Consider the following 18240-nt stretch of genomic DNA (forward strand, 5'->3'; position numbering starts at 1 on the left):
AAACATGAGCTGATTGGAAAATATGTTGGATGGGTATCTCAATGACCAAAAATGTTCCTATTGATACTAATAATGTGTAAATAATTGTGTAAATGTGAGGTTTAAGGGTTATTTAATGTGGGAGCAATTTAAGGGTTTATCTGGTGTGATTGTTTGTTAATATGAGAGGGACAAGAAATCATAAGATCTTCTACCTGATCCTTTCTGAACAAATCCTGTAAACTGCATGTCAGCATCACTTTGTTTATTATTATTATTATTTTCTTACTTCTATCGTCTGTTCGGAATAAATAAAAATAAAATATACAGTTTATCTAACCGTCTACATTAATATAAACAGATCGATTTACTGCATACATTAACATTTATAGATTAATGTACAGTATAAATGTTATTATATGTTATATTATTCAGTACATATATTATTATTTATATCCAGTCTTGTCTGAGGCCGCGCGGTCACGTGACTCGCGGCCCGCGGGGAACGCGCTTCAACAAACACCGTTATTTATTAGTTGTAGTTATTTTTGTCATTTCTTATAGTTTTTGTCTGCTATCTAAAAAGAACTCGTCACAGCTAATAAATGCTGCTTTGTCGCTTCATGTTCTGGGAGGATAAATTCTAAATGTGGTTTCGGAAAGCAGGGCTCGGTTCTGATTCCGGTTCAGCGGAAGGTCTGAACTCTAGAAAGTGACCATTGTTGAGAGCAGGTCGAGGCTGTTTGCTTTTCCCACTTTGTTTTCTTCTCTTGTAATTACAGCAGGAAAACTGTGGAAGCTTTTGGCAGTGTCATGAAAGAAATGTCAAGGTGAGGCTCGCACGAGGCTCGTTTTTTACTTTTAAAACTGTTTTTGTTCGTGTTTCTCGCGCTCCTGAAGAATAGGCTAAAGCTAATGTTAGCCAACTGTCACAACATGGCTAAAAGCTATGGTTAGCTAACAACATGGCCTGCAGCCACCGTGTGTTATTTAGGCTGCTTAGCTTTGGACAACTTTAGGGTCACTTATTGTTAGAATAAACAGATTTCACTCTGAAGGTTTTGTTCAGAAAAATGTTACCTTATAAAGAATCTAACCGGAAAGAGAGGCTTTAAAGCAGCTCTTCCGTAGCACCTAGCTAGCACTTGCTAAATTAGCTAACCTGTTCGTGCTTCCAACCTGTTTGTAGCCTTTAAGGAGTAAGATTTCCCTCAGTTCAGTGTTAATTTGGTCACTTATGAACCTAACTATATTATCTTACTAAACTCGCTTTTCATCTGTTGAGTGATGTAAAATGAAAATGTTGTGCTTCTGATTCTGATTCTAAAGTAACGCAGCTGATTAGCTGTCAGTGTTTACATCGCGTTTAACAGTAAATATGAAACAGTAAAGTGTCAGGATAGTGTTGGTGAACCTCCTGCTGTAAACTGACTCGGTAGTTGTAGCAGCTTTATAAGAAAACGTCTAAAAGTGAAGTTTTTGTCCTGGTTTGGTTCCTGGCAGCAGCACCATGATGCCTGGGGGGCAGCAGCCGCAGAAACATTACGGCATCACCTCTGCCATCAGCCTGGCCCCCCCTAGAGAAATAGACCACCTATATACCAAGAAGCTGTGCGATGCCATGAAACCTTTTGGTGTGTTTGAGGACGAGGAGGAACTAAATCACAGGTAAGAAACACCAGTTCTCACAGAACAAGTTCACAAACGAGGTGCGGTGTTTTCACTAGATGTTTAAATCAAATCATTCTCTGGTAATATCTGATTGTACGTTTGTCTGATTCTGTATTTGTCACTGTCTGGCATAAAATATATCTTCATGTTTTTTATAAATTAACTCCATACTGTTTGAATGTATGTGCGCGTGTTTCAGTCGCTTCTGACTGACTGCGTTGATCAGACGGATGCTTTCAGTGTCCTCAGCGCCGTGACACCTGCATCCACGCTCTGCATGGCACCGTGAAACGGTCGAGCCATGCTCCGCGCTGCACCGTGGAACGGTCGCTCCACGCTGCACCGTGAAACGGTCGCTCCACGCTGCACCGTGAAACGGTCGCTCCACGCTGCACCGTGAAACGGTCGATCCACGCTCTGCGCTGCACCGTGAAACGGTCGATCCACGCTCTGCGCTGCACCGTGAAACGGTCGCTCCAAGCTCCGTGCTGCACCGTGGAACGGTCGATCCACGCAGCACCGTATAACGGTCGATCTGCACAGCACTGTGCAATGGTCGAGCGACGCTCCGCGCTGCACCGTGGAACGGTCGATCCACGCTCCGCGCGGCACCGTGAAACGGTCGCTTCACGTTCTGCGTGGCACCGTATAACAGTCGCTCTACGCAGCACCGTATAACAGTCGATCTGCACAGCACCGTGAAACAGTCGCTCCACACTCTACACAGCAACAAATTACACAAATGCTGTCATACAAAATTGTAGCAAAACTCAGATCGTTTGCACAGGTCCAGTGGATTTCCTCTGAGAGCTCCGGGTACGTTTGTCACGCTGTGGTCAGTAAGGTTGGGCGATATGTAAAATTTTTTCAACTGATCTTCGTCAGTCCAACAAATGACGATTGGCGACATATTCGCGCAGGTGATGTCTGGACTTCTTTGTCATCTCAAATGGCAGAAAATATCTGTTCATACCGGCAACAAGCACACCTTCAGACGCGTCTTTAGCACCGCCGGTAATGTTGTTAACAACCTGCGCACCCTGCTGAAACCCGATAACATAAACATGCTAGTTTTCTAGTCAAAGAATTTCTAAGCTCCTTTTGGAAGGAACAGTTTCTCTTTATCTTCTTCTTTTGATTCTGAGACATTGTAGTTTTTAGAAATATTCAGTCATTTATTTTGTATGTGCCAAATTGCTCAGCAGAAGACTAAAAACAGCGGAAGCACGTTCTCTGCTGGACGAGTTAATATTTTTTATTTAGGCTTTGTTTAATTTTATATTTTTCGTTTCACACTTAGCTGGGTTTGAAAGACAGAAACTGTGTTATACTGGTTTAAAAAAGCCAGCATCTGTTTCCCTTCCCACCACTGTGGTATTGTTCAAATAAATATTTTCTGAACATACGCTACTCTTTCTTTCTGTTATAAGTTTGAGTAAATGAATCGGCACTAAACTTGGTGGCACGCAGGGGAGGGAGGCGTAGGCCAAAATAAATCTGTCTTAAAGAAACGACCGTCAAATGGCTCAGCCTGTCGTTGATGGTGGATAAGTTCGTCCAGTCGCCCAGCCTCAGTGAATGACAGCACACAGTAGTTTTTAAAGTTGGAGCTTGCAGGAAAAAGGTTTTGAAACGGCTTATTTTCTGTTGACTGCACTGCAGAGCTGCGAGAGCGCACAGACACTTAGGAATCTTATCTGGCCAGGGCTTCATTGTTTGGACAAAACTTGAATCCAGCGTAAAAAGATGCAGCTTTTGTTTACAAATCAAACTTTAACTGCAAGTTATCATGGCCATTCAGTCATTCAGCAGTGTTGGGCATATTCTCTTGTGTGCTCTTATCAACTAACAAAGATTTTATCAAGGATTCTGGGAACTTTGTGGTGGGAATAGGACTAAAATATGACAGATTTCTGATTGTCGGAGGCTTCAGCATTCATGTTTGTTGTGTATCAAGACCATTGGTCAAAACTTTCTGTAATCTTGTTGATTTGTTCGACCTCACACAATGGGTTTGTGTTCCCATGCATGAAAAAGGGCTTGTTAAACAGTTTGTGTCAGTGACTTGTGTAACACAGGCTTGTTGGATCATTTTGCTGTTCTGTTTGACTGTGCCCACTGTTACCTCTCTAACAGCCATACATCTCTCTGCTGCTGCCGGTTTTATCATGTTGGCACAGAGAAGAGGTTGATGTTTTTTAATTTCACCTGGAGAAAGCGCTTCAAACTGACCGAACTGTGGCTGAATGAGGACACTTGTGCTTTCAGACGTGCATGGAGGTCCGCTGAGAGGAGGTGGAGCTCTTAGACTGGTTAAAACCTCATTTCCTTTTAACACTGAATGCTCTCCTAAATCCTCAAGATTGATATTTTTGTTGTCCCTTCGGCTCCACTGTGTGAGACGTTTCTTGTATTTTTTTCAGGATAAAATCTCTAATTAGGACATTCCTTTAGATCCCTCTGCTCATCCTCCTGTCAGACTGTTTCAGAGCACTTTAACCTGCAAGGAAAACTGCAGCACTGTGATAGACTTTATTTTTATTTGAAGAAATAATCTGCTAAACATTTCTGGGCAACTGTAGCTTGTCCTTTTATCATGATAGAGTTGTCTGCTTATTTAAATAAATATAGTTGTAAAACGTCTGCGGTCCAGCTGCTGTGTGAGGCGGATATCGGGGTGTCTTCCAGCACCTTCAGGTTTGATCTGAACTGTCTTTATTTGCAGGATAAAATTATTGGAAGGGAAAATTAAGATGGCTGAAGTCAAGTAAGAAGAAGTGTTCCAGTTAAAGATCACCGTCCATCACACACACACAGACCCACACACACACACACACACACCCTCAGACCATTGACTCTCCTGCCAGCCTAAGAAACATGTTATTGGACTGTGACAGGAAGCTGGAGTTTCTGCAGGAGGTTCTCACAGGTACAGGGAGAACATTCATAAAAATTTTACACGATGTAATGTCGTGAACAGCTACACCTCAGTGCCGTCCAGGGTTTATCTGTGTTTATCTGGATTTATCCATCCAGCATTTATCTGGCATGGAGAAATGTCACTTTAAAGTCTTAATGTGAACCTGCTGATTCTCTCTCCTTCTTGTGTTTCCAATAATATAAAGTAATTTAGCTGATTTCTAACATTTGCTTCATTCATTTTCATGACTTGTCAGTGGATTATTTCAGGCACATGAAAAAGTTATTTTCTTTCAGACTTGCTGTTCTCGGGAAGTTGAATAACTTTGTGAAGGAATGGATCGCAGAGATCAGTGAATTAAAGGTAGGAAAGCCATTATTACTGAAGTCGGAACCAGCAAAACCTTAGTTTAACACAAATATATTAATTTATTGTATTACACCATTAATGATTGTTTCATGTTCCGCAGAATCTTCCACCATCAGCAATTGGTTGTGTTGGGGGCAAGATATTCACATTTGGTTCATACAGACTCGGAGTGCACACAAAAGGTATGTATCATCATTGCTGTTCTGTTTAACTAGCAAATAAAACCACTGTTTGATGCTCCCAACAGCAGCTTTTACTGGGATTGACAGTACTGGCATCGTGAATACAGAGGAGCATTCAGCCATGGATAAGCAGCATCATTGTTGATAAAAAGCTCTGTTTGTTGGGGTGTTAAAGCGTATTGTTAGCTCATCTGTGTTCTGGATTGGCTCGATTTAGAGTTTGAGAGCTGGATGCACTCTGGTGTGACTGCTCTCCTGGACGCCCTCTCTGGAGATTTTCTGGAGATTTTCTGGACCCGGTGTCTGGACAACTACACCAATAACTTACAACTGACCAAAGTTTATTGGCATCCCTTATTGTTTGCTTTTGATTATTGATTAAGTTAAATAGTTCATTTATTTAGTGAAATGAAAACTGAATGGACAAAAAAACATGGCAGCCTGAATTTAATATGTAGTAGCATCTTTTGCAGCAATCACTACCAACAAGTGATTTCTGTGCATCACAATGAGACGTGTGCCTTTTCCAGCAGGTAGTTTGTTTTATTCTTCCTGAGCAAACGGCTCCAGCTGTCTCAGGTCTGAAGGATGGTGTCTTCAGATACTTTCATAGATGGTTAGTAGGATTTACATCTGGGCTTATGAAGGGCCATGTAGGAATAGTGCAATGTTTGTTTTTCTCAGATGTTTATGGTGCTTTTAGCTGTGTGTTTTGGGTCAATATCCTGTTGAAGGAGCTATGAGCTTCAACTGAGGCTGAGTTTTCGCTGAGCAGCAAGTTTCGTTCCACGATGCCTTGATAGTCTAGAGACTTCTTGAGAATTCAAGGTTGTCAGTTCCAGATGCAGCTAAGCAGCCCAAAACAAACCGAACCCCTCTGTTTGTCTGTAGGCATGGTGTTCTTTTCTTTCCTTCTGTAAACAGCTGATGAGACTGAAGTCAACATGTATTTTGGTAAACTCCTGTCTGCCTTTTTGTTTTTCTGTCAGTGGTGGAGCCTCTGTCTTCCATCATTATGGTTCAACATGTGATGTATGGTGCGATCAGAAAGGGATGTACATTCTCCTTGGAGTTCAGCTTGAATGGTTTTGGATCATTGGCTCTTTTTCTATCATCTGTATTATCTGTCTGATCAACCTGGGGTCGCATTTCCTCTTGCGTCCTCGTCCTGGAAGGTTGGTTACAGTCCCATGAACCTTCTACTTTTTAATAATCTTGTCAGCTGTGGTCAGAGGAACATGAAGCTGCTTGGAGATGGTCTTTAGCTTCAACATGGAGATCTCTAATCTCCTCTCTGAGCTCGTCAGCTGCTCTTTGTTTTCAGCTCCATGTTCAGAGAGGAGAAACCACCCAGAGGCTGTTTGTTCTTTAAACCGGCTGAATGTCTGATGGAAAGCTTGAAGGCTCGATGAGGTACTGATTAAGGTCAAACACTTAGTTTGAAACATGACTATAAAACAATGATTAATTGTAACTTTAAAAAACAAATCTATTTTTACTATTTTAGCATCTCTTTGTAAAATAATTAACAAATTATTTATTTTTACATTCTTTCATAAAACATTTCCTCTAAGTCTGTCTTTATGCTGCCTCTGGCTGTTTTTACATCACCGATGGAGCCACGACCCGCACAGACGTTAGCTTTCAGAAATGAAGCGAGTATTGTGGAGCAGAACTCAGCTGCTGTGCGTTTCTAAAACACGATGAAAGAACTCATTTAGTGACTCTCTTTGTGGTTAATTAATGTTAAACTAATTACAAAGAGCTGTGCGTCATCATCGATCTTCCCTTGGTGTTTAATCCTGCGACCAGGTGGTCATCACTTCGTCACGTTAACCTTACCTTTCCACACGTTGACCATCTCGTCTCTGTTCCTACCTCCAACCTTGCTTCACGGTGCAAAGGATCAGGGTGGGTTGGGGCCAGGCGGCGTCTAAGACCCGGCCTGAGGTCATTTAGTTCCCTCTGTCAGATCCTAAAACCATCCAGATTATCATCAGACAACTGCTTTTAACTGAATCGCTTTTCAAAAGCAGTGAGGCGTTGGTTCGGTGAGCTGTAAGAAGACGTCCAGCCGGGAGCTGAGGGTTATTCAGAACTGAAATTCAGTTAAATTATTTGAACTGTTCTGCTGTTGCAAAGAATAAATTACCTGCTGTTTTTCAGGAGCTGATATTGACGCCTTGTGTGTAGCTCCACGTCATGTCGAAAGAATTGACTTTTTCCAATCTTTTTTTGAGAAATTGAAACTACATGAAGAGATTAAAGATCTCAGAGTAAGTATTCTCAATCATTTGCTACTGAAACACAGAGCAGCGATCTTACTTTTCTTTCACAGATGAAGTAACCACATTTTTAATTTTTGTTTCTCTCCCTTCAAGGCTGTTGAGGATGCTTTTGTTCCGGTGATAAAATTCAAATTTGATGGGATTGAGGTGAGTTACAGATACCTTTGAGAACTAATCAGTTCAGTTTATTTATATCACAGCAGTTTGCAGCACCAGTCATCTCCGGGCTCTGTAAAACACCAGCTGGTGAAAGTTATCTAAGGCAGCAGATTGTGTTAAAACTTCACTTTAACAGAACCAGCAGAACCAGAACCAGGATGAGCAGCCGTTTGCCTCGACCGGCTACTAGTTACCTACTTTCACACAAATAATAATAATAATAATAAAAGGTCTCACACTTACAAGGTGTGCATGTGACCAGACTTCATTGTTACCTTTTGTATTATTTTTAAATTAAAGATGAGATTGAAATCATTTGCAAACTGCCTTAAAATGTTCTTTTCTGTTGTTTTACAGCCTGTGTTAACAGAAAGGACTGTTTTCACTGCTTGTGTTTGTTTGTTCGAGCAGATCGACCTGCTTTTTGCCAGATTGGCCCTCCAGTCCATCCCCGACAATCTGGATCTGAGGGGAGACTCAATTCTGAAGAATCTGGACATTAGGTGTATCCGCAGCCTTAACGGTACACTGCAGGACTTTTATTTCAGATAACAATGACTGAGTGCTTTTAAATGTTTACTGAAGCAAAGCTTATGTTTGTTGTCAAATATGCATGTACACAAACAGCAGTATTTTATTTTAGTCAAAGTTGGAGCTTTTTATTACTATAACTTTTCAAAAAGGTGTGATTTCTCTGACGGTGTTTGTGAATCTTTCCTTCTTGCAGGATGTCGAGTAACTGATGAGATTTTGTACCTGGTGCCAAACAAAGAAAACTTCAGGTTGACATTAAGAGCCATCAAACTTTGGGCAAAACGTAAGTGGTGTTCTGACCCGGAAGAATTCATGTCCAGGCCCAGTTTGGTTATTAGAGCTTTTACAGACTTTGGGGTTTGAGGTTGTTTCTGCAGAGAAGCTGTTCAAGTCTAACTGAAGATCTGCATTTCTGTCTGGTTTTCTTCTGGACTGGACGGTCCCCTCTGTGTCTGTTCTTCCTGAAGAGGAGCTGAAACCCGTTTGACCCGTGTTCAGAGGCGATTATTAAAATCTGTAAAGTCACTACAGAAATAAACACAAATCTTTTGAGCAGTCATCGCCAATAAAACCTGAAGTGAAAACTGATAATAAAGGATCTAAGAATTCAGTTCAACACATCAGAATTTTGGCTCAAGCGCCGTCTTAGAAGATGTAAATAAAAACAGGGATTTGTACCTTAAATAATCCTTAATGACTCATGGCTATAACAGGAAGCACAACTGCAGTGACTTTGAATATACTGCTGTTGGAAAAGCAGAATATGTTTGAGATGCTCCCTCTGGGTGGAGTTAAATCATCTCTGCTTCGAGTGGACGAGTTCAGATTTCTGTTTCCTGAGGGATGGAGGAACGGAGCAGGAGGTGGACTGACTTCAGTCTGTCGTGAAGAAGGCATCTCCTCAGCTGGGGTCCTGAGGTTCGGGTCAGGACTAAAGAAGCAGATCCTGATCCAAGCAGCTGAACTGATCTTCCTCTGCAGGGCGGCCGGACTCAGCCTTACAGAGAAGGAGAGGAGCTCCATCATCCAGGAGGAGCTCAGAGTAGAGCTGCTGTTCTCCTCGACAGGAGTCAGCTGAGGAAGTTCAGACCTCTGGTGTTTTTGGGTGAAACCCTGGAGAAGGCAGAGAGGACTTCTTCTCTGGTCTGGTAACACCTCAGGATCCTCCAGGAAGAGAGGGCTGGTGGAGGGAGGGGAGGTGGATGGATTTCTGTACTAACACATAAATTGGTTCATGTTCAGTTTCCATCCCTTCATCATAATGGAAAATGGAAATCAGATCATTTTTTTGTCTTTTAATAATTTATTTAAACCATTCTGTTTCTAGAGTAGAACAATTAAATAACCCACAGCTTCACAGGTTTTTAGAAACAAGTTTGAGTTTATTGTGTTTTTTTTTCTCAGTTTTATTGAAGCTCTTGAAAACAGGAACCAGTGGTATATTTGCCTCTGCATCTTGTCCCTTTAACCTGTTTTTTTCCTGTGTGGCTGCAGGTCGAGGAATTTATTCCAACATCTTAGGCTTTCTGGGTGGCGTGTCGTGGGCCATGTTGGTGGCGAGGACCTGCCAGCTCTACCCCAACGCCGTGGCTGCCACGCTGGTTCATAAGTTCTTCTTGGTCTTCTCCAAATGGTCAGAGCTCTTGCTCTAGTTTTAACATCTTACATGATGATGATGATTTTATTAAATCCACTTTTATTTGTTTCTTCCTTTAGGGAGTGGCCAAATCCTGTTTTACTGAAACAACCGGAGGACAGCAATCTGAATTTACCTGTGTGGGATCCTAGAGTAAGTATAACCAGTTTTATATTAAATGAGGTGTTTATATTCAGAAAAGGACTTATTGTCTGTTGTTTGCTAATAGCTGAGTAACAGATTAATTTCTTGTCTTATCCTTCTTTGTGTCAGTGATCTTAACTCTGCTCAGGTTTCCTGTTTCATTAATTAAAAGCACAAACAACTGAAACTAAGTCGCAGCTTTCTGATGTTTGTTTTAAATGTCTCTGTCTGCGGACAGAAAACAGACTTCAAACGCTTTCTGCAAAGAAAAAAAAATCCAAGTATTTCACTTTATATAATCTTTACATCATTAAAATCAGCAGGAACTTGGAAAATGATTTTTTTTACTTGAGGACTTGAGGATGAGCAACTGTTCGCACACCAGGGGGCGCTGTAGAGCTGAGGTTTTATTTTATCAGCTGTGGATCTGGACTTCATGAAAATGTTTGATTTCTTCTTTAAACAATCATATTTTTGCCTAAAGGTAAACCCTCTGTCTGTTGGTCCTTCTGGTTTAGGTTTGTTTTTTGTTTTTAGTAAAAACATTTTAGTTGTGTTTAGTGTTTCTGTTCAGGAACCAGAATGATAAGTTTTTTTGTCAGCATCTGGAACCTCCGGCTACTTCACCAAAAACAACATGAAGATTAATATTTATATTCATAAACACAATAAGAAAGGTTAGTTCAGCAGTTCTACTGTCCAGGTTAAAATAGGTCAGTTTGTGTTAGCATCTTCATGAATCCTCCTTCCTGCCAAACAACGAGGTCTTTCTTTAAAATCCACCCGATTTTAAACCTTAGAGACGAGTTTCTGACGGGAAACAAAGATAGATAACTTTAGAACTACAAATAAAGGCTTGATAAAAGTTTAAATAAAGGAAGATTTCTGCTTTTATTAGAGGAAATTTGGTCACAGTTAAATATCCAACAAAATGACCTAATTATTCCATTCAGAATAATAATTGATAAGAATGTTATTATTTCAAAGTGAGATACAGATTATTATTATTATTATTATTATTCACATTAACTGTCATAGTTCAGTGTTTGACTTTTATCAGAGAATATAAAATAAATCTTTTCCCCCCTTTACAAGAGTTAAAATACTAATAAATATCAATTTATCACAATTTTTTAATTTTATGTTTTAATAAACTACAGTTTTGTTTGTAAAATGTATAAAACAATGAGTTGTGTAGGCTTTGTGGTTCTGGACAACATTTATCTATATTTATTTAATGAAAGATGAGGGAAAATGAGTTTAGAGGTTTAAAACTTTTTTTAATCAGATTATTAAGTGTTATCAAAGCTAATAACCAGAAATTTAATGTGGTCTAACAAAATTGCTCTTTCTAAATATAATAAAGCCACTTATTGGTGTCAGCTGTTTGCAAATAAAGCAATTTTAGCTCCGTCTGTAATTCTTCATTAATCTGCATTCATACCTTTTTATGCTGATTGGATAACTGATTTTAATGCTGTCTAATATTCTGTGACATTTATATTAAAAGTCTTTCTTCTTTACGGAAGAATTCACAGAAGAGTTTGTTGAAGATGAGTTTGAATCCATAAATAGTTTTGATTTGTTCTTCGTTCCATGCAGGAGGTGGTCTTCATCAGCTCTGTTTGGTGTTAGTCTAGTTCTCATCTGTGCAGTTAAAATTAATCCACGTCTTTGTTCCTGGTTTTAGGTGAACCCATCTGACAGGTACCACCTGATGCCCATCATCACACCTGCCTACCCCCAGCAGAACTCCACGTACAACGTGTCCACATCAACGCGCACCATCATGACCGAGGAGTTCAAACACGGTAAATCCAGTCACCTGTCTGAACGGAGAAGCCTTCAGAAACTCAGACTCAGAGGGTTGGTTTGTCATGAACAGGTCTCAGCGTCACAGACGAGATTCTTCAAGGCAAAGCAGAATGGTCCAAGCTCTTTGAGCCACCCAACTTTTTCCAAAAGTACAAGTAAGTGTTGAGTTTCTCAGAGACTGGTTCAGAAATGGGCCGATGCAGTGAGGAGATTTCTCACCTTTCAGTCATTTCTGGCTGCTTCTGTTGTTTATTTTTCTGCAGTATGTTTGATGTAGGAAAGTTTTAAAAGAACAAGCCCAGTTTAAAGATTTGATCATGTTTGCTTTCAGCAGAGGCTAAAGATAATTCTTGATTAATCCTGAAGCAGTTTTTATTTTTCAGCAAAACGTCTACAAATTACCAGCAGCCAGTTTAAACGTGTGAAGTTCTTCCGGACCAGATGTGGTTTGAAGGTTTTTGTGTTTTTGTCCCCCTCACAGGCATTACATCGTTCTGACTGCCAGTGCATCCACAGAAGAAAACCACCTGGAATGGTGAGTTAAAGGCCCCCACCCCATCAAACGTTAGCAAACGCTGCTGTTACTTGGAGTAGAAATGGGAATTGCCCTGTTGCTTATCTAGAGTTGAGTTCACCAAAAATAATGAACATTTTGGTGGGATTTCAGTGCGTTTTAATTTCCCTGGAAACTAACAGCAGACACAGAAAATGAGCTGCAAATCCTTCACACCCTCCCCCTGCAGTTTTACTGTTATAGTCCTCTGTGGTAAACAGAGGAGGCAATGATTGACTGACAAATGTCCAGGTTAAGACCCAATCATCACCCTTCCACCACCATGCTTTACACTTACTATGATGTGCTTTTGTGTTCACCAGACGTAGTTCTGTGCATCAGGCAAACAAAAATAATAAACATAAAGAGCATCTCATGTGGATTGTTCAGCTGATATTTTGAGTCGATGATGTTCGTCTCCAGGATTGGACTTGTGGAGTCAAAGATCCGGGTTCTGGTGGGAAACCTTGAGAGGAACGAGTTCATCACTCTGGCTCATGTCAACCCTCAGTCCTTCCCAGGGTCCAAAGAAAACAGCAATGAGTGAGTCCAGCTCCACACCAGTCAAACTGATGCTCAGCAGAATGGTTAATCACATGTTGATGTTTGGGTCTTTCTGCAACAGGAACAAATTTGTTTCCATGTGGTTTATTGGAATCATCTTCAAGAAGGTGGAGAACGCAGAGAGCGTGAACATTGACCTGACCTTTGACATTCAGTCCTTCACTGATACTGGTGGGTTGTCTCCTGTCACGGGTTTATTCTCAAAATGACTGTGGTAATTATTGACTTTAATGACAGACAACTGATCAAAGAGCTGCTTTATGTGTCGGTTCAGCTGTTAACTGTATTTAAAGCCCTAAATTCGCTCTAACTCCATTGGTCTCTACAGTGTACAGACAAGCTAACAACATCAACATGCTAAAAGACGGGATGAAGATTGAAGCAACACATGTGAAGAAGAAACAGTTGCATCAGTATCTCCCTCCTGAGCTTGTACAGAGAAAGAAACGGGTCAGAAATCTTCCGTCCACCGTCATTCTGCTGTTAAGGCGTTTGTCTGTTTTCCTAACCCCTTTTTCTCTTCCCCCCACAGAGCATAGCAGAGTTGAACCGTAGCTCGAACAGCGAGGGCTCCAAGCGGATCTCTCTGGACAGCAGTCACCTGGACAGCTCCAGAGACACCGACTCGGGGACTCCCTTCACCTCCCCAACCAGCAAACCCCAGAAACAAGCAGCTGACACAAACGACAGGTTAGTTTTTTTCTTACAGTGACACTCGGCTAAGACTGTGCTTCATGCCACAACATGGTGCTAAGTGTTGGTTTCCTGTTTTCCAGTGAAATCCCCCCCAAGCAGCTTTTTGTGGAGGACCCGCCAGCACCGAGCACAACAGCTGCTGCTAAAGAGCAGGGCGTGTCCATCGCTGTCATCAGCTCAAGTGAGTTCAAATCTTACAAACCTGTCCTCGGACTGGAGAAGAAAATGTTTTTATGAAAAATGTGTCATTTCCCCGTATTGTGCAGAGGCCACAGTTAAAGCAAAGCCTCCGTCTCCTCCAGCCAGCACCTCAGTCAGCAATGTTCTGAGTGGGAGCATGAAGCCCAGCGCCACCAGCAGCCCAAAAGAGGAGCCCAACGGCCTCGAGGACCCCATCAACGAGCCCCCTGCCAAGAGACCACACTCCCCTACAGAGGAGGACTTGGCCAAGAGGCACAAAGATACCGAAGTAAGGAAGGAGTTGTCCTCGCTGACAGATTGAGAGAACCTGTTGTTGGAATAGAAATGATTGTGGTTCTGTGTGTTGCTGCAGGTGGCATCCAGTGATGACTCCACATTTAAAGAGCCATACCCACCATCCTCAGACTGTGCTCCACACGGAGAAGCACCCAGTACTGTAAGTGCCGCTTTTATATTTCCTGTTATGTTCACTGATGTTATTAACAATAATTAACTTGGTCTTTCTCCACTGTTAGCCCCCTCAGGCTGGAGCCAAAGCAAAGCCCATTTCAACAATTGATAGCTCAAGGACACAGGTAAATGAGTCCTTTTGTTTATCAGTTGATTTAATGTCAGCCGTGGTTTATTGTTTCTGTTTCCTGTTGCAGAGACTTCCCAGCATGGAGCTCCCAGATGCATCGTCACCTCTCCCAGCTAGCAACAGCTGTCGAGTTGTTAAAAACTCCATCAAACTGGCTCTCAACCGCAGCACGTCAGTGTCTGTTACTGCTTTAAAGGGATGTTTCAGACATTCTGTTAAAGGATTAATGTTTTACATGTTGTAGTCAGCTCATATCTGGAACTAAGAACCATGTTCTGTTAATTGATCTGCCATTGTGTTTATCCTAGAGGCTGTTGGGTTTATCCACAGGCTGTTTGTGCCTTTTTAGTGGTGCTTTCATTCAAGATCATGTAATTTTATAATGATGTTTCTGGATAGTTATTAAAATGTTTTATTATGAACTTGTAGCATCAACCTGCAGGAATAAATCTGCCCAACATGATGTGATTATGTTGTACTCATAACTGATTAAAGTGCATTGTTACTCTTTTAAATAAACTCAGATTTAGCTTTTTGAAAGACCTCAGTTCAGACAGATTATTTCTGACAGGACTGATGAGCTAATGACTAGTCAGAATAATCGTGATGTGGCGTGAAGGTTTATAAAACGATGTTTACATGAATCGCTGTAAAAGCCGTTAGCTCATCAGTCCTGTCAGTTTGGTCACTCAAAGAGCGATCTACAACTCTTCCACAGAATGTCTGAACTGTCCCTTTAACCTCTAAGGAAGTCTAATCTGTCATGTGATTGTTTCTGATGGTCTTCGTTTTAATGTGTGCAGCATCACCCCCCCCAAACCCCCCATGTTCGAAGGGACCCTCCCCACTGAGGCTCCTGCCGCCGCCGAAGAGAAGGGCATGTCCATTCCTGTCATCGGCTCCAGTGAGTGTTTCATCGCGTCCTCACCATCGGGGGGGGCGGGGGCTGCAGCTTCAGTGTAGGTCAGAGAGGAGGTTCTTTCATAACCCTAACCCAGTCTGTCTTTACGCTGCCTCTGGCTGTTTTTACATCACCGATGGAGCCACGACCCGCACAGACGTTAGCTTTCAGAAATGAAGCGAGTATTGTGGAGCAGAACTCAGCTGCTGTGCGTTTCTAAAACACGATGAAAGAACTCATTTAGTGACTCTCTTTGTGGTTAATTAATGTTAAACTAATTACAAAGAGCTGTGCGTCATCATCGATCTTCCCTCGGTGTTTAATCCTGCGACCAGGTGGTCATCACTTGCCTTACCTCCACGCTTTAGGTCACATGACCTCTCACTCTGACAGTCAGAAACAACACACATCTTTATCAAACTTAAACTGTGATTGTCCAGAAATAGAAAAAGATATCTAAAAGTGGTGTTTCTAGCTGAAAGTCTGTCAAAGCAGGAAGAAACACTAAATTCACAGAAAATTTGAAGGAATCTTCATATGTCCTAGGTCCTGGGGGATTAAATTTGTAGCAAATGTCAGTTACCAAAAAACTCTGTTGAAGTTACAACACATCCCCTGACCGAGCAACTTATTTTGATGTCAATTTTTAATATATATATAAGGAGAGTTTAGAGGTGGATAATCTTAAGTGTTGTCATTGAAATGCATGTTATTCACTGCATTTGTTCCTTTGCACTTCTATGGAGACACTAATAAATAACTGAAGTGTTCTGTTTTTCTGTAGAACATGTGGGACCCAAACATGTGGCGCCCCCTGTTGGCAGCTCCATCCCCACCCTGGTGAGCAGGATCTCTGAGCCCCTGAACGGAGCGGCCTCAAAGAGACCCCACTCCCCCTCCCTGGAGGAACAGGCCAAGAGGCTGAAGGAAACAGAGAAGGCCAGAGTCCACATATCGTGAAGTCCAAACCAACAGACTGGAACCATCCTCACACAGAACCGGGTTTTTACAGTCAGGACAAACAGCAGGAGGCCGACTCCGCACAGGGACGGGGTCATCAGGTCTGTCAGAGGAAACGCAGAGCAGCAGGACAGACGGACTCCTCGCCTCAGATCATTCAGATTACAGATTAGCCCATGGACCGGAGGTTCAGCCCACAAAGACCGGACCTGAGAACCACAGCAGCAGTCAACCCCTTGCCCCCCAGCAGGACCTGAGAACCACAGCAGCATTTTTTTTACTCCTCTCCTCCCTCTGTGTTTCACATGGAAGATAAGCTGCTCCTTTTGTTTTTCTCTCCAGATAACGTCTTTTAAAAATAAAATATCCCAGTTTGCTACAAACACTTTTGGAGCAAGCTGATGTCTTTTTTTTTTTTTAAACCCATTTAATCCTCTCCCACCCTTTACTGTAAATGTTAATGTACAGAACTTTTTGTCTTAAAAAAACAAAAGATCACTGTTGAGTCTTTTGATTTTGTTGTAGTTTTATCTAAAGAAAAAAAAAAGTGGAAAAAAAAAATTCTCTACTGCTTGTCAACAACTAAATGCTGCCAGCCCTGAAGACTTTTGTGGGTTCTGTATCCAGTGAAAGGGTTTTTGCTTTGATATGATGGAGAACCAAACTGTTCGGACCTTCTCAGCCACACAGAGAACTCCAGCTTGGTTTTTGGACTTCCCATCTATCAGTGTAGACGTTCATGTCCAGATCAGTGCTGGTAAGAACTGAATCATCATACTCAAAACAACAATGGTTGTGTGTTTTCTTTCCCTTTTGTTTGGTCACATCAGAACTGTAGAAGAACGTTCTGTGCGATAATACTTGTCTGTTTATTAGAACCTTAGTGTTCTGCTTGTTGCTTGTCTGGTCCAGATTCTTCTCTGCTTTCCTGCAAATTGTGGAACAGTGAGCACTAGACAGTTTTAAGAATGTGTTTAAATACCAGTTTGATGTATGTTTTCATCATGAGACCTAAACTAGAACCTACAGGATCCAAATAATCCAGAACCCTCCCACCTACTCTGTCAAGCTCAGCTCCCGGCCGTAGACCTCAGTGGACAGTTTTTGGAGTTTCGTAGAAACAAATCCGATGATTCGAGGAGTTTTGTTTGGGCCAGAACAGATTAGTTTCCGGGTGTTTAACCCTCTGTGCCTCCTGTGGAGGTTCTTCTGGGTCCACAGATGATGGTGGTGGTGGTGATGGGGTTCGGAGGAGAAACTGAGGCCACCTCTCCTCCAGATTCAGATGGGATGAAAGCTCCTTTTTTTCCAAACTAAATGTACAGAGGGCAGATTTGTTTTCCTCAAAAAGGCATTTTCTTCATTACTGGTTTTCTTATCACTTAATTTATATTTACATATTTGTACCATGTGATTTTTGTTTTAATAGCTTTCATAGCAGGTAGGTCTTTAAATAAAATTTGCACCACTGTTACAGACGACTCATTTTACTGTTCAGAAACACGTAGATGTTTGTTTTCAAAATGTACTGAGAGGGTATTTTTCTATGTGTTTATCACTTCCTTTAAATGAGTCTGTAAATCTATTAAACCCCTAAAAACAAGCTGTGTGTTTTGGTTCATTACTATTACTTCTGTCAGATTAATTAACTAAAACACCAGCTTTGTTTTTCTGGAAAAATCTCAGGTAAATGACAACAAAACACCCTAGTTCTAAAAACAAATACATGTAGAGAGGGTGTCTGCCACCTTTACAAAATCTAAAATAGAAGTACATCACATGAAAGGTTTAATTATACTATATATAATATATAATTATACTAATTATATTCTGCCCAGCATCATTTAATTAAAACAAACAAAATTATTTCTAACTTCATGTGGAAGAAGATGTGTGTTTGGTATACACCCAATTAAATTTTTCAGAGGAATAAACTCGTTATTACTTTGTGACTGAATGTAATAAATTACATAAAAACTTTTATCAGCAGGTTCTTCTCTGTTGGAAACAAATATGTTGTCCCAGCACACATCCCTGCGGAACCACACATGTTCTTCTTAACAGAAACTTTATGGAGGATCTGTTTCC

General features: G+C 41.3%; 1 protein-coding gene across 4 annotated transcripts; it reads left to right on the forward strand.

Moving 5' to 3' along the window:
* Nucleotides 1-476: 476 nt before the first annotated feature.
* On the forward strand, nt 477-17755 carry papolg (poly(A) polymerase gamma). Of its 4 annotated transcripts, none has more exons than XM_037973592.1 (24): nt 477-809; nt 1483-1647; nt 4867-4933; nt 5040-5121; nt 7288-7397; nt 7503-7556; nt 7980-8091; nt 8296-8385; nt 9597-9735; nt 9819-9891; nt 11573-11693; nt 11768-11852; nt 12179-12232; nt 12674-12793; nt 12876-12985; nt 13143-13264; nt 13347-13504; nt 13591-13691; nt 13777-13979; nt 14064-14147; nt 14227-14286; nt 14359-14462; nt 15095-15250; nt 15977-17755. In XM_037973592.1, the coding sequence occupies exons 1-24, from the start codon at nt 793-795 to the stop codon at nt 16047-16049; spliced, it is 2460 nt and encodes an 819-aa protein (XP_037829520.1). In that variant the 5' UTR covers nt 477-792; the 3' UTR covers nt 16050-17755. The 4 variants fall into 4 exon arrangements, with proteins under 4 accessions (XP_037829520.1, XP_017293458.1, XP_017293456.1 ...); XM_017437969.3 differs by having other exon boundaries at nt 13813-13979; nt 15095-15195; XM_017437967.3 differs by having other exon boundaries at nt 478-809; nt 15095-15195.
* Nucleotides 17756-18240: the final 485 nt, after the last annotated feature.

Source organism: Kryptolebias marmoratus, linkage group LG22 (genome assembly GCF_001649575.2).
Source record: "Kryptolebias marmoratus isolate JLee-2015 linkage group LG22, ASM164957v2, whole genome shotgun sequence".
In the NCBI taxonomy this organism is placed as follows: domain Eukaryota; kingdom Metazoa; phylum Chordata; class Actinopteri; order Cyprinodontiformes; family Rivulidae; genus Kryptolebias; species Kryptolebias marmoratus.

Excerpts from the sequence above, each read along its gene's own strand:
- papolg (XM_017437967.3), top strand. Across the intron at positions 8,386-9,596 it reads CATCAAACTTTGGGCAAAAC|GTCGAGGAATTTATTCCAAC; the intron begins GTAAGTGGTGTT and ends GTGTGGCTGCAG. Across the intron at positions 9,892-11,572 it reads TACCTGTGTGGGATCCTAGA|GTGAACCCATCTGACAGGTA; the intron begins GTAAGTATAACC and ends TCCTGGTTTTAG.